The 14,867-nt window shown below is 39.4% G+C and overlaps 1 protein-coding gene and 1 long non-coding RNA gene across 5 annotated transcripts in view; one reads left to right on the top strand and one right to left on the bottom strand.

Annotated features, from left to right (window-relative positions):
• Positions 1 to 14,867, bottom strand: part of JMY (junction mediating and regulatory protein, p53 cofactor) — a 43,849-nt gene that overhangs the window by 11,277 nt on the left and 17,705 nt on the right. For all 4 annotated transcript variants that reach the window (XR_014161391.1, XM_081881187.1, XM_081881188.1 and 1 more), the window contains exons 4-8: positions 12,885 to 13,054; positions 6,062 to 6,227; positions 5,200 to 5,387; positions 2,229 to 2,309; positions 232 to 327 (exon numbers count right to left, since the gene is read on the bottom strand). Coding sequence is in view for 3 of the 4 variants with exons in the window: in XM_081881187.1 (XP_081737313.1) it covers positions 232 to 327; positions 2,229 to 2,309; positions 5,200 to 5,387; positions 6,062 to 6,227; positions 12,885 to 13,054 (701 nt within the window). In the remaining variant the exon portion in view is untranslated. The remainder of the gene's footprint in view (positions 1 to 231; positions 328 to 2,228; positions 2,310 to 5,199; positions 5,388 to 6,061; positions 6,228 to 12,884; positions 13,055 to 14,867) is intronic.
• LOC309352664 lies at positions 7,173 to 10,032 on the top strand. The gene is made up of 3 exons (XR_014161405.1): positions 7,173 to 7,225; positions 7,360 to 7,473; positions 9,684 to 10,032. It is a non-coding gene; the product is annotated as an uncharacterized lncRNA (long non-coding RNA).

The raw sequence follows: 14,867 nt of genomic DNA, 5'->3' as shown, positions 1-14,867 counted from the left end.
TTAATAATTAAGAAGGCTTGTTTCACACATTATATAGCAATGATTTATGGTTGCCATCACATATACAAACAACACAAAGCCATAGCTAATGCATGCTCTCTGGAACAAGTACTTGTGTCAAAGGCGCTATTATTGGTGGGCAATCTATGTATATGTATATGTATGTGTATGTGTATGTGTATGTGTGTAACTTACGAAGCATCAGTAGAATGTCTCCCTTCTTCCATTTACCTGTTTAAATGTTCGAAGTCTGTCCAGTGTTATCTGTCGTTCCTGAGTAACCCATGAGCTTTTTCTTTCTTCTTCAGCTTGCAACTGCTCCCTCTTCTAAGAATGAAAACAAAAAGATGAAAGTCGGGGGTTAGAAACACCAGGCTGGGAGGACGAATTTGGATGGAATAACTTTCACCCACTACTGCTTAGTCCCAGTTAAAGTTAACTTTTTTCTTCCTTTCGTTAGAGGTTTTAAACCAAAACCTCTTAATCCAGGCATCATACACAGCTTGTCTTTGATGAGACAGGAAAATGGGATTGTTAATCTTTGTTTTCATTTTAATCACCAGGAGCTCAATATTAAGTGTAAAAAGAGTTGCTTTTTGCCTTAGTAACCATAAATCTTTGGAACCCCTTGAAGAAACTTCACTACTTCCACACAACACCACTTCTTGTGGACAGCTTTCTCTTTTCTTTTCTTTTTTTCTTTTCTCTTCTGCCCTCTGCCTCTTCTCACTCCAGTGCAGAAGAGATCTCCACACCAACCACCCATCGAAGTCCAGCTTTGCAAAATAAGGACAGGTACTAAATCTCTCTCCCCTCTCCTGGCAAGTACCTCAGCTGACCATGTTCTTCCCCACCCCCTCCACAGGACTCCAGTCATCTACCTTCTTCCCCTCTCCCTCTTCCCCTCCCCCTCCATCCTTCCATCCCTCCCCTCCCCTTTTTCATGTCCCCAGACATCCTACTGCTTTGTCTTTCTCTGTCTTTCTTTCTCCTTCTCCCCACCCGCATTTCTGCTTTCTTGAGGTGATCTGCTCTTTGCCAAGCCCTTTTATTCTTCCTTAGTAGTTCTGCTCCTTTACAAAAATGGAACTTATTTCAAAACATGTCCCAAAGTCATCCAATTGCTTTCTTCCAATTCTTGCCCTAACCCCTTCCCAAAGCCTTCCAAAAACAATATACCAACCTCCATCTTCTTGACAATTTCCCCATCTCTTCTAAAGCAACTGGCCCTAGGCCCCAGTCTGTATTAATTGATTCCAATCAACCCCTTTTTAATGAACATGCTGATTCCCTTTTACTGTAATAAATTGTTTGAATGATACCCTGTGGTATTCTTTGACTCCATAAACTGCCAGGTATGGGACATGTTCCGGTCTCAATGTCAAAAGATCAGAAATGGCTTGTCAAGGTTGCATGTGAGAACTACAAGCTTACAGGCAAACTGTATACTTCATAACATCTGTCAGTTAGCTTCTAGCTAGCTGTAGGGTTGCAGCCATTTTTATTTTTAAAATGGCAGTAATTATCAAATACAGCATTCATTGCTTTGGAACAAGAGCAGGACCAGACCAGTCATAGATGCAAACTAGGATACCACCAGATACCAAAATTATAGGTGAACGTGCCTCAGCTGCATCATGACTTAGAAAGAGGCATAACCTGCATATTTAGACTCCTTCATGCTTTTAGAAGAAATTGGGATTCTAATCTATGTTAGTGATGCTGCCTAGGAATCTGTAGATAGTAATTAGTGCAGATAAACTAATGTAGAGCATAAGATGACGATGATGAGAAATTATGCTACAAACTGTTATTTTTCTGATGCTGTATTTTAATTGTATCTTATTAGAATGATTTTATATGTGAGCTTCCAGAGTACAATGTTATTGTGCAGCTTTATAAAAAATATAGCAATTTTTAAAAAACAGAATTGTGGTTAGTAACATGAAAAATGAAATCAATAAAATAATATTCTTGTCAGCTCTTGGTCATTTAAGATACAGTTATTTATCCACTTACCTTGGACGAAGTGTCACTGAATTCAAAGTGACCTACTTCTGAGGAGATGTGCATAGGATTGTAGTGTTAATGTCCTATTACTGTCCTATTGTATATTGCTCAGTATACAGTAACATTCAAAAGCAAGGCGGGGGGATTTAAATTTGCTTAAGTTGGGGGAAAACCTTGAGCTGGAGGCTTATTTTAATATTAACCAAGATAAAACTCACAAACTGTGCTGTATGCTGTGACTCTTCTTCACTCTGAAAGTGCTGCAAGAATTTTTCATGATGTTTTGCAATGCAGATCTCCTGTCAATACACAAGACACTGTATAAGATATAAATAACAACAACAACAACAACAACTTATTATTTATACCCCACCCATCTGGCTGAGTTTCCCCAGCCACTCTTGGCAGCTTCCAATCGAGTGTTAAAACAATACAGCATTAAATATTAAAAACTTCCCTAAACAGGGCTGCCTTCAGATGTCTTTTAAAGATATGATAGCTATGGTACTTATTTCCTTCACATCTGAAGGGAGGGCATTCCGCAGGGCAGGCGCCACTACTGAGAAGGCCCTCTGTCTGGTTCACTTGAAATGATCAACAGTAATCAAGCTAAGAAAGTATAAAATGAGTAGCACAAAATAATTTCAGTCTAAACACAGCAACAAATGTGAGGTTTGTTTTAAAAATATGCTTTAAGTATTTTCTGTATGTTTGTTTTTTAAAAACCCAGAAAAGCAGTCACTGGTAAGGTGTAGATGGACACAAAAGTAAACATCTAGACTAAATGAAAGCCACTGTCAGGATAGGAAAGGAACTAGATATGCTTCGTAAAGGATTTTGTAAATGGAATACATAATAACAATTAATCATGCCCTGGAAAAGAGTGTGAAACCTTATCCAAGTTTATGCATTTCAGTGAGTTTGTTGCAAAGGAGATTTCAACACAGCAAAGTCACAACTAGGAGCAAATGGGCAATTGTGTGGCTTTGGAAACTTGTGCAGTTTTCTGTATCTTTTTGTAAAGTGGGTCTGTGTTTGTGGAATCTGTAGCCCCAGCTTGACAGCCTTAAAGGTGTCAGTGAGTTTATAGAAACAATCCAGTGTGTGTGTATGTGCCTGTTTGCTTAATAGTTTAAGAAGTTTGCAACATCCATTATTGTGAATTCAAAGACAAATACAGCATTTATTTCAGAACACATATATCCACTGGCTGCTGTGCTGATTTAGTTTACTACAGGAAAACCTCAGTCAGTACTAAAATATTCTGCCAAACAGTGTGTACAATTTCAGCATTTATCTCCTATTACCAATTTATTTCAAAACTGGCTTTCCTAACACCAACAGTTGCTTGATACAATAAACCAAGACTACCAGTGCTTAGCCAGCAGGTGGTAGCACCGGGATAATAGGAAACTGTTTCCACAGTGATCCCATATCAACCTGCTATCAAGACATTGTCAGGAAGGTAACATTACGTATAAGTAGTTGTTATAAAGGTACTATGAAAAGAATTACATTATCCAAATAAATACACAAATACACACACACACAATCTCTAACCATAGCAAAACAGACACCACCTATGAAGGAATTTCTAGTCTCCACACTATGAACATGAACCTGAGATCTCTGCATGTAGGAACAGGATACATGCCCACTGTGTATAGTAACACCAAATCACCACTTTGATGGTGCACCCCCTAAAAAAAAAAACTGAACAAAATATCCCTCCTCTCTCCACAGCACACAGCTTACAGAGGAAAGTGGGTGAAAAATTAAAAAGGCAATCCATGTGTGAAAATCTAGAATTTACTCCCTTAACTTTAAAATCTAATGATTAGTTTCTTTGGAAGAAAAGGCTGTTAAATTATGTCCATGACTTTGCTTACAGCTGATCAAAACGGCAATATATTAGCTAAAACTCATAGTCAATTCAGGGAACAATAATATCGCTTCTATAATGCAGCTTACGGCAAGAAAGCAAGTACTTACAACTAGCATTATTTTGTGTACATCTCAACGTATTTTAAAATAAAACATTTATTTTAAACTGCAGGCGATGGCCACTCTAGAGATGCTGTAGGAAATGGTTTTACCATGGTAAGGGCTTTCCCCACTCCCACCCACAGCCCCACAATTTCAGCCCTAATGTTTGAAAGTAGCATGTTGTGAATCAATATGCTTCCCAGTAATACTACATTTGGAAATACCATTTTTGACACCCTGCTGCTAGTGGCCTCCCTTCCCTTCTACTACTCCCAGGTATTTTCTTTCCCAGCCGCCTCCTATTCTAAATTTCATGTTTTATCCATTTAACTTCTGCTGCCCCCAAATCTTTATTACCTTTTTTCCCTATGTGTTTAACACAACACTTTGCTGTAAGTAAAAAGAAATAGGTTCCTCCACATTAGGGACAAGGAGTTTAGCCTAGTTTGTTCTTGATACTCTATGCTAACTTTATACATGCAACAAAGCAAAGGAAAACACCAAAATATGTAACACACACATCACCAGTAGGCTGAAGTGACAAGACTCTTCCCTTTGTGCAACGTACTTTTCATTATTACCAAAACAAAACAAAAATTACTGTCATTACAGTGCTGGGGTGAGCTAAGAGGTTTAAACGTCCCTGACAAGAATGCAGGGACACAGGTGGTGCTGTGGTCTAAACCACTGAGCTTCTTGGATTTGCTGATTAGAAAGTTGGCTGTTCGAATCCATTTGATGGTGGTGAGCTCCCATTGCCCTGTCTCCAAGCTTCTGCCAACCTAGCAGTTCGACAGCACACCATTGCAAGCAGATAAATAGGTACAGCTGCAGTGGGAAGGCAAACAACGTTTCTGTGCACTCTGGCTTCCGTCATGGTGTTCAGTTGCATGAGAAGCAGTTTAGTCATGCTGGCCAAATGACCCAGAAAGCTGTCTGTGAACAAACGCCGGCTCCCTCGGCCTGAATGGAGATGAGCGCCACACCCCATAGTTGCCTTTGACTGGACTTAACTATCCAGGGGTGCTTTACCTATTACCTTTTTACCTGCATTAACCCTCTACCTCACCCCATATGAACTGATCAACTAAGAAGAAAGCGCACACGACCAATGGTCTGATCTGATATAAGGCAGCCTCCTATGTTCCTGTGCCAAACAGGCAAGGAACTCTTTGCTGAGTAGTGAATGAATTAGTGTTTTACCTTTTTATTTCTGAGGTAGGCTTTCTTGGCTGAAATGCGCCCACGCCTTGCTTCTAGCTGGCGGACTTTCTGTTGCAATTTCTGTAGCTCTTCTCTTTGCAAGTGTATAGATGCTGCCATATCTTCTTTTTCGAGCATAGCTTCCATACTTTCATAGGTATCATAATACACTACTTCATCTCTTTTCTCTGTTAGAAAATACTAACAATTTTAATAATTTTAAACATGCACACACACAAACTACACAATGCAATAGAATCTAGATCAACCTTCAGTTGTGATAAACAGAATTATGTAGAAATAAGTTGTTTAATGATATTGGAATGGGTCACAGAGCCAGAAGGGCTTGAGGGTTATAGTCACACACCAACACTGATCTAATACCACACAAAATCACAACTATAGTGTGACCAGAGCAGGAAACAGGAGCAACTAATGGAAATTGAATTACAGGTGACTGGGACCAAGGCTACAGGGGTATTTTCTCCCAAACAGATATAAGGATTGTGGTGCTCAAACAGACTCCAAGTGTGGCAAACTCCACTCAACACAGAAGTTACATCTCTCATCACCCTCAATAATAAATTCAATTTATCCAACATTTTGACTCTAGCTGGGACAATCTTTGATACCTCAGAAGGAGAAAGAAATCAAAAGCCAAACAGTTAAGGCCACAGTTCTGTGCACACTTGCCTGGAAGTGAGCCCTACTGAATACAGTTAGATTCACTTCTGAGTAAATATGCATAAGAACTGGAGTGGGAAATTTGCAGCCACAGGATAATTTCAATAACCAACTTGTACTACAGCTGCCTATGGCATATTGTTATAAATAATATACATGTAAAATGAATGTATGTCACCTGAAATAAGTCTTTTGATGCTTTCAAGTTGTGCTGTCAGCAGCAGTTCTTCACACTTCAAAATTTCAAACTGTACTTCATACAACTGAAGTTGCAGGTCATAATAATCAGATTCAAGTTGATCCAAATGGGCTATGGCTTCTGTGCCACCTTGTAAACTCTGCATCTGAACAGGAAGTATATAATAGTTACAACAAGATGACCTATTAAATCTTAACTCTGTCACAAAACGTTTACAAAGCCTCCTATCAAGAAGTATTGTGAAGTTATTGAGCTTTATGTGTAGGGAGGTTATTGGTTTGTTTGTTTTTATTTTAATTACGTCTTTGTGGTTTTATAATTTGATTTTATTCTGTGAACCGCCCTGAGACCTCTGGTTATAGGGCGGAATATAAATTCAAATCAATCCATCAATAAAATAAAAACAAAACTATTTAAAGGCATTTTAAATGAAAAAGTATACTAATGCTACATAAACCGTAGCTTCATATGCATCATCTAACTCTCCCCACTTTATTCAAAGGGACTTATATCTCCAATATGAGGATAATAATATTGGCCTATATTGCAAGCCTTTTGGAATGACCGAAATGTACATAATCACACTGAACCCTTGGTGTGAGCTGTAAAAATGCTAAGTGTAACTATTGTTTTATAAAACTAAAGACAGCCACACAGAAATTAATTTTCACACCGAAAAGCTTATTGGAATAAAACAAGGGCTGAAGAAAAACAGGACACTTTTTCTCTTCTGCCCCATGAAATACACCCTCATTTTTGGCAATTTTTCAGACTGCAGAAATGGGAACAACAGTATTTGTATAGAGGGAAGTCTCCCTGGCACACATTCAGGTGCCCCGATGCACATGATGTTCCCTTGGCACTTGAATTTCAGGCAGCAATGACATCACAGAACGGGCTCTTCACAGCCCCCAAAGGCTGCTGCTCTGGTACCAATTATGGCAAAAAGAAAATCTCCCAAGTAAACCAGTGACACTGCCCCATAATTATTTTCATTTCCCCTTGCTAATATTGTCGCACAACCAAACCTGACTAGAGCAAACAAGGAAGCTATGTTTTTAAAGAAGAAGAAGAGGAGGAGGAGGAGGAGGAGGAGGAGGAGGAGGAGGAGGAGCCAAACCTGCTGTGAAGCTCTCTGAAAAGGTAAGCTTTGGAGAAATCTATTGAAGAATTTTTTGGGTTACCAAAAAAAGCCCTATTTTTACAGTAAGTGGAAAATGTTTGCCTGTGAACATGCAGTTTAGCCCTTAATGCAATGTCCTAATATTCTATTCTAGGTACCTATGCTGTTTTACACATTTAGAGAACTACAAAGACTACTTGATGATTTGGCATTTCTAGCTGTCATCACAAAGACAAGGCCTGGCAGCTGAACTGCAAAACAGGATCTGGTATGCCTCCAAGAAAACTCTTCACTGTTCCTTTCACACTATAACTACCCATATTCTCATGTATTTATATACAAGTGCTTAAAGGAAGAAACTAACTGTGTTCATGGGTTTAAAAAAATAGTTTAAATGTATTTGGTATCAAGTAAAATAGAAACTCAGTCTTGTTTTCTTTCCTTGCATCAAGTCTTCATCCGCATTGTCAAATTAGGACCCAAAATCCAGCAGGGACTGCTAAATAATGCAATCAAGGGACAAAAATATCCCTAATTATGTTATTAACAACTTTTATGAGTGATAGAACTACAACAATAGTCAACGTTATTTCAGTATGCCATTTTCAAAGAAGGGACCCAAATTTTAAGCACAAATAGTTAAAGCAGAATTATCTAGCAAAAGAAAAGCACACTGAAAACATTTTTTTTAAAATGACAGCATATAGGACACTATGGCAAGATTGCAAAGTGTAACACAGAGAAGGAAGAGATGTCAGAGAAGCATCAGTTCCCTAAATAGGGCATGACACAAACCTGATGTTCAAGAACCAGAGAAAATATCCAGGACCAGAAATAAAGAGGCAGGTAAAGGCTGCCAACAGAGGCAGATCCAAGGTGGGCCTGGAGTCTTCCCAAAGTTATTTTAGAAGGAGCATTCATAGCAAATATCCAATGATCCATTCTCTGGATAATGTCTAGGAGTTCTCCAGTGCCACCATGGGACGTGCCAAAGCTCAGCCCTTGAGGACGGGAAACACTTATCTACCCATGAAAACCAGGAAGCAGGAATAACCTTTTAAAGTACCTTTCCCCCAAACATTGCCTCAGCTAAACCACTGTCAGTTTTATGCTTGGTAAAAGTGGTTGGAGTAGCCCATATAGACCTTGCACATTTCCAATGAAGAGGCATTATCTGAACAGGCAGCAGAGGTAGCTGCAGCCCTAGTAAAAAGAGCAGTAACATTAAGGGGTGAAGGGAGATACTAAGCCTCATATGCTGTAGTGATTCAGGCACTGAACCACCTAGATTCATCTAGACCATGTAGAGAAGGACATCTTTTTACCCAAAGATATGGAATGAAAGATGAACAGAAAGTCAGATTACTGAATTAGCTAAGTTATTTAGAGATATATTGTGAGAGCCCTTCAAACATCTGGTTAATGCCCTGGCCACTCTAATGAGAGAGTTTAGGCAAAAGGAAGAGAGCAATTTTCCCTGCAAACAGTGAAATGAGGAGTTCACTTTAGGAAGGAAGGGAGGCTCAGTTGGCGAAAATACTGAATCCAAATGAAAAATGCAAAAACAAAACAAAACATCCTACCCACCAAAAACTATTGGACAGGACCTCAAAAAATCCTCCTGTTTGTTCTGAGTTCCCATAATGTGCTCAGTCTTGTGGGACAGGAGCTTGGACTCCCTGTGGAGGCCTAGTTCATTCTCCCCTACACCTTCCTCAGCTGATCTGATGTATTGTCCATAGGCTAACATGGAGTGAAGGCAAAAGAGGCTGCCAAATGACTGGAGGGGAAACTAGATGGTCTTTTCCAGAGCCCCTAGGGGCAATATTGAATCTAAAACAATCAGGGCAGCCAGTGGATGTGACGAGAGTGGAACTTGGCCCACAGCACAACTTTGATGCTGGAAATCAGGAGACCAAGCACATTTTGTTGGCTAGACTGTCATAATTAAAATGCATCTTGTATCTTTAAACATTGTATTAGTCAGTTGGCAACTGCAGTAAGCAGAAGCACTAGAGCCCAACTTGTGTATCTGGCAACCTTGTAAGTACATGTTTGTTAGATAAATTTATGTTACAGATAGGTAGCCGTGTTGGTCTGCCATAGTCAAAACAAAACAAATTCCTTCCAGTAGCACCTTAAAGACCAACTAAGTCAGTTCTTGGTATGAGCTTTCCTGTGCATGCACACTTCTTCAGATACCTTCCAGTAGCACCTTAAAGACCAACTAAGTCAGTTCTTGGTATGAGCTTTCGTGTGCATGCACACTTCTTCAGATACCTGGTATCTGAAGAAGTGTGCATGCACACGAAAGCTCATACCAAGAACTGACTTAGTTAGATAAATTTATGTTCAAGCATTACTTATATTGCTTTTAAGAACATGCATCTTATCTCTTTATTCTTATTATATCATTTTGAAAGTTAAAGTTGCATTTTCAACCCAGTTGGACTGAAAATTTGTTTGTGAACTTTGCAGAACAGAATGTAACAACTTTGATAAGAAATAATACAAACCTTAGTGACTTCATGGAAACCAGGAGTTACATATGTGTTTTTATGAGAATGATTTCCCTTAAAGAGGGCTAAGAAGCAAAGAAACAGATGTAGCCTAGCAGATGAGCGAGCTGGCAATGTGGACTTTGCTATAAACAAATGGAAGATGTTCCTATGCAAGCGAAGAGAACAATATTTAAACAATTCAAACCTGGATCTTGGCAGAGAAGAATGATGTTTTCACAAGCCAATTGAAATTATAGATTCTATGGGAAAGAACTTTTGTATGCCACAACACATGACTATAAAAACAGTTCTCTCTTAATATCAACTCAGAGAAGGAAATATGGAGCAGAGAAACCAATGGTGGAGAAGATCAGGTAGAACTGAGAAGGCCAGTTGGAAGAAGCCAATGAATTACAATTTGAATAAAGGATTATAATTCAGAGAAGATTTAAAACTGCAGAAATCCAAAGAGGCAGCAGGTATCCGCAGGTCTCATGTTTTTCCTATTTTTTTCTTACAGGATCTCTAGCTCGGGTCCTTGGGGTGTGGGTGTACTCCATCCTCTGTGAGTGAATTTAGGGTTAGTGTGCTGGGAAGGGTAGTATCTTCACTCCAGCTTCTATTTACCTTTTCTTCCAGAGTCAATCTTCACAAGGGAGAGAACACCTCACTGGGTAAGTATTTTTAAATAATAAAGCTTTGGGCCTTCATTTCTGGTCTGGTTGTTTGTCCTTGTATTCCCTTGCAAAGGAAGACCACAGGATACTATCTTTGCATTCCCTGTGCAAAGAAATATCCTGAGCTATCTGTTTTTCAGGCCTGATCACTTTGACACACACACATAGCAATGCTGTTGCTCGAGGTTTACTATCCAATTCCATCCCCAAACTGTGTTGTAACAAGTTCCTCCCTCGCTTGAAGCAACAAAGGGGACCTGACCAACAGGTTGTCTAGATAGGAATAAATGTGAATACCTTGCAGACTTGATGCAACACCTTTACCATCATTATCTTTGTGAAGACTCTGGGCAGTGAAGCAACACTGAAGGGTTGGGCTTTGAATTGAAAGTCCCTAGAATTTATTTTCAGCAAATACTATTACACAATAAGGATGGGTGTATGTTAAAGAATCCCCCTCTCCCAGAAGGCAGATGTTAAAACTTTGCAAAGTAGCATAAGCATGTCTCCTGCTGTGTAAGAGCTAAAGGCCAGGCACTCTTTAAGGATCCACAGTACAGTCTAATTAGATAAAAGTCTCTTTGCAGTTAAGTGGGTATAGGATGGCAGCCTAGGCTTTGGTTTAGGTTTGGCACTGCGGGGCAGGAACAGGGTTCTTGTACCTTTGGCAGCTGTATGGTGGGCATAAATTCAATAGGTTAAGCATTTTCTAGGATAGAAATACAGTTAGGGGCAAAGCTTCACCATGACAGTACTCTCTCTTAATTTTCTGTTACAGCATGCCCCCCATGACAACCTTGTTGTGTTATACCACTCCCCCGGGCAACAATTTTGTGACTGATGCCCCCAGCACTCTCTTAAAATTCAAAATGTACCCACCGGTCCAAAAAAGAACTGGTGACAACCCCGATCAAAGTCCTTCCTGGACAGTAAGCCATAGCCAAGAGGCACGGGAAAATGGAAACTGTTGACATTTGGGTTACCACCTTTCTTTTACAATGTGGTTTAACTACTTGTTTAGACAGGTGGGAAAGACCATCCTTAATCTGCAGAAAAAGTGTGTGCTGCCCATGGTGGCTTAACAATCTAGCCTCCTGAGAGGGTGAAAATGAAAGGCAAATAAATCTGTCCTTTGGCCTTAGGAAGGAAGGACAGCCTAATGCAGAAGTGCTAATTTGGCCCCGTGACCATAGGTGCACCAAAATTTGTGGGTGCCTGGTCCCTTCATGGGGAATTTTGTGGGTGCCCGGGCACCCAGGGAGTTGGCACCCATGGTCTAATGAATCAGCCTTGATCCAGAAAGGGGTATTTTTGCAAATTCTATGGCAATAATCATGGACAGGAAGATTAGGTTTCTGCTACCTGAAGAGCGCTGCCTCTTTGGTAATTGACGGAGGGTACCACAATCAAATCCTGAAGCTAAGGTGGTGTTTGTTGACTTTGCTGATCAAACAAGACATCAGGAAAATCTTCTCTTTTCCCCACTTAGATTTGCTGCCTCATCAATCTGTCCTCAGTTAAAACCATTGGTGGAAAGGAAACAAGGAATGGAAAAGTAAAAAGGAAAGCAGAGGCAGGGAAAAGAACTGGGAATAGAGCTGAAACAGCAGTTTTTACTTTTCTATCATCTGACTTGTTTTATTAACAGCAGCCTTAATCCATGGTTATACTGAAGGCCTCTAGCTTGTCACCCATAGAATCTATGCATATAATAGCATGCACATTTATTTAAAATAACTAATGCACTAATTCACGACAAGCATGTTGAAACAACTTGTGTGCTTCAAACTTCCAATGAATTACTGAAGTAGTATTTACTTTCAGGGCTAGTTTTTGCAGTAATGCATGTCTGGTAATAAATTTCAACATGAATAAGCACTTTCTTTGATAAATGTCCCTCAAAATGTTCAAGAGAATCAGAATCAATTAAGTGAGAGAGACATAAGTCAGATTTTGCAGTGAGTCAGTTGTACAAATCAGTTCATGTTATTCCTTTTAAAATGGAGCTCTGGGGAAAAACAGAAAATGCTCAATATTTTTCTATACTGGCTGCAAATGGAGACTACAGTTTTAAATGATGCCATCAATGTGTATGGCCACTTCACAGAGTTTTATAATCAAAAAGATTGCTCCTGACTCAAGAGCTTATAAGCTGCATTTTGACAACATGGAGACAGTGGGAAGAAAAGGAAGAAAGAAAATGTGGTGAGTGTCACAATATTCTAATCACAAATGGGGCACTCCATATTTTGAAGTGATTTTTTTCTATGCAAGTGGGGGGAAATATTCATACTATCTTGCCATTCAAATTTTCATAGAAAGTAAATCACAATTAGCTCCTGCATTCTTGAAAGATAAATACATTTATGTTAAAAAAAAAAAATCCAGTCTCTCCAATAAGTCAATGTAGTAGCGGATTTAATATTGTTTTCAAAGCAGTTTGAGGTAACAAACCAATTTATTTTTGTCTTTTAAAAATTTAATTTCTCTAAAAAAATTACCTCTTCTTTTAAAGCATGTTTCTTCTGTTCCAAACAGATTTCTTTTGCTCTCATAAGCTGCAAAGTCTCCTTAGACACTGCATACTGAAGCTTTTCCATTCGTTCCACTGCTGCTGCCCAAGCTGCCTTACCAAACTTTTTCTGGTCTGCTCGCATTCGATCATATACAGCTGTAAAAAATGATTTTTTAGAAAACAGCAGATTTGTCATATATGGAAATGCTTCATATTTCATTACAAAGCTTGGACTTAAGCATATGTTTGTGTACAGAAATAAAACAAAATCTTTATTGCTTAGCCAAGGGCATAATCCTACACAGGATTAGACAGAGAACTTTTACAGGGACTAAGGTTGGGCAGGTATGGACATAAATTAATTTACTGCCTCCTAAAGTAAAGGTATGGTATATCCAAAAGCTACTATATATTTTGGAAAATGATTTGTATGTCTGTCCATTTGTTCGCTATACATTCGGACACCTTGGCACAAGAGTTTCCGAGGTGAGGGTGGCACTCTTTGTCAATGTTTGGATGCCAGATGCCATTCTGAATCAAGATGGTGGCCAAAACATGAATTTGGTTGAACCTTTTTGGTATAGGTTCAGGCGCATCTCAACATAACATCACCAAACACAGCACAGGGTTCCTGAGGGCAGCAAACTTTGTCACCATTTGGATGCCATTTTGAATCAAGATGGAGGACTGAAACGGCACAATGTTTCACGTGTCTAGCAAATTTTGAATAAGTATTTTCAGATAACCTGTTTTGCTGTTTAGTGACAGATCCTGAGAACAAGGATACATTTCACAAAGGTTTTACTTGTGAATGAGCTATTACACTGCTTCTTATACTGCATCATTCTACAAGTTAATTAATTCACAAGAACAATTAATTAATTAATTAATTAATTCACAGGAACATTAATTAACAGGAACAGACTAACATATATGTTAGAAGTTTACAAAATCCCTTTTCACTTTGTTAGCAGCGTATAGCAGCAGTAATGTCAAGATCTTTCAACATCGATATCATTTTCAGTCTGAACATACAAGTACAGTGGTGCTCGCAAGACGAAAAGAATCCGTTCCGCGAGTCTCTTCGTCTAGCGGTTTTTTCGTCTTGTGAAGCAAGCCCATTGACGGCTTAGCGGATTAGCGCTATTAGCGGTTTAGCAGCTTTTAGCACCTTTTAGTGGCTTATCGGCTTAGCGGATAAGCAGCTTAGAAAAAGGGGGGGGAGGGGAAAAAACCCGCAGGAACTCCCAAGACATTTTCATCTTGCGAAGCAAGCCCATAGGAAATTCGTTTTGCAAAGCACCTCCAAAATGGAAAACTCTTTCGTCTAGCGAGTTTTCTGTCTTGCGAGGCATTCGTCTTGCGGGGCACCACTGTACTTAGTTTACAAATCGAATCACAAACCAAGCATGTTTTTTTAAAAATCTAAGGGATTTCTCCAAATTTAGTGTGAAATCTCAATACCTCAAGACTGAGAAAGAGTTGAGTAATTGGGAGGCTATGAACACAATAAGGAATAGGACAGAAGGGTGCACAAGTGAATATCAGGGCCTTCCAATCTGAGAAGTGGCTATAAGGCACTATAAGGCATAGAAATCCTATCCTAGGAGGGAGGGGGAGAAAGAAGAGGTGAGGAGGAAGGAAATGACTCAATTAAAGCCTATGACAGCCCCTTTCCCTACTGCTATGAACCATCATGTAAATGTTTTTGAAGACTTTGAGGAAGGAAGGAAACACTGTAAGATTCTCACTTTTCCAAAAAGATTAAGCTTCAAGAGCCAAGAACCATTGCATCAATCCACATTGTCCTTATTGTACAATGGACTTTGTACAAAAGCAGCATGACTGTCTCCATGGAGGCAGCCCGCCATCTTTTTCCATACAATGTTCTGGGATATTCTCCGTTACAATGCAAGGAAAAGATATGGCTGCCTCCCTGGGTACAATACCATCTCTCTCACTCTCTTGC

Source organism: Podarcis erhardii (genome assembly GCF_964252035.2).
Source record: "Podarcis erhardii genome assembly, chromosome: 11".
NCBI lineage: Eukaryota > Metazoa > Chordata > Lepidosauria > Squamata > Lacertidae > Podarcis > Podarcis erhardii.
This window is presented reverse-complemented; position numbering and strand designations above follow the sequence as displayed.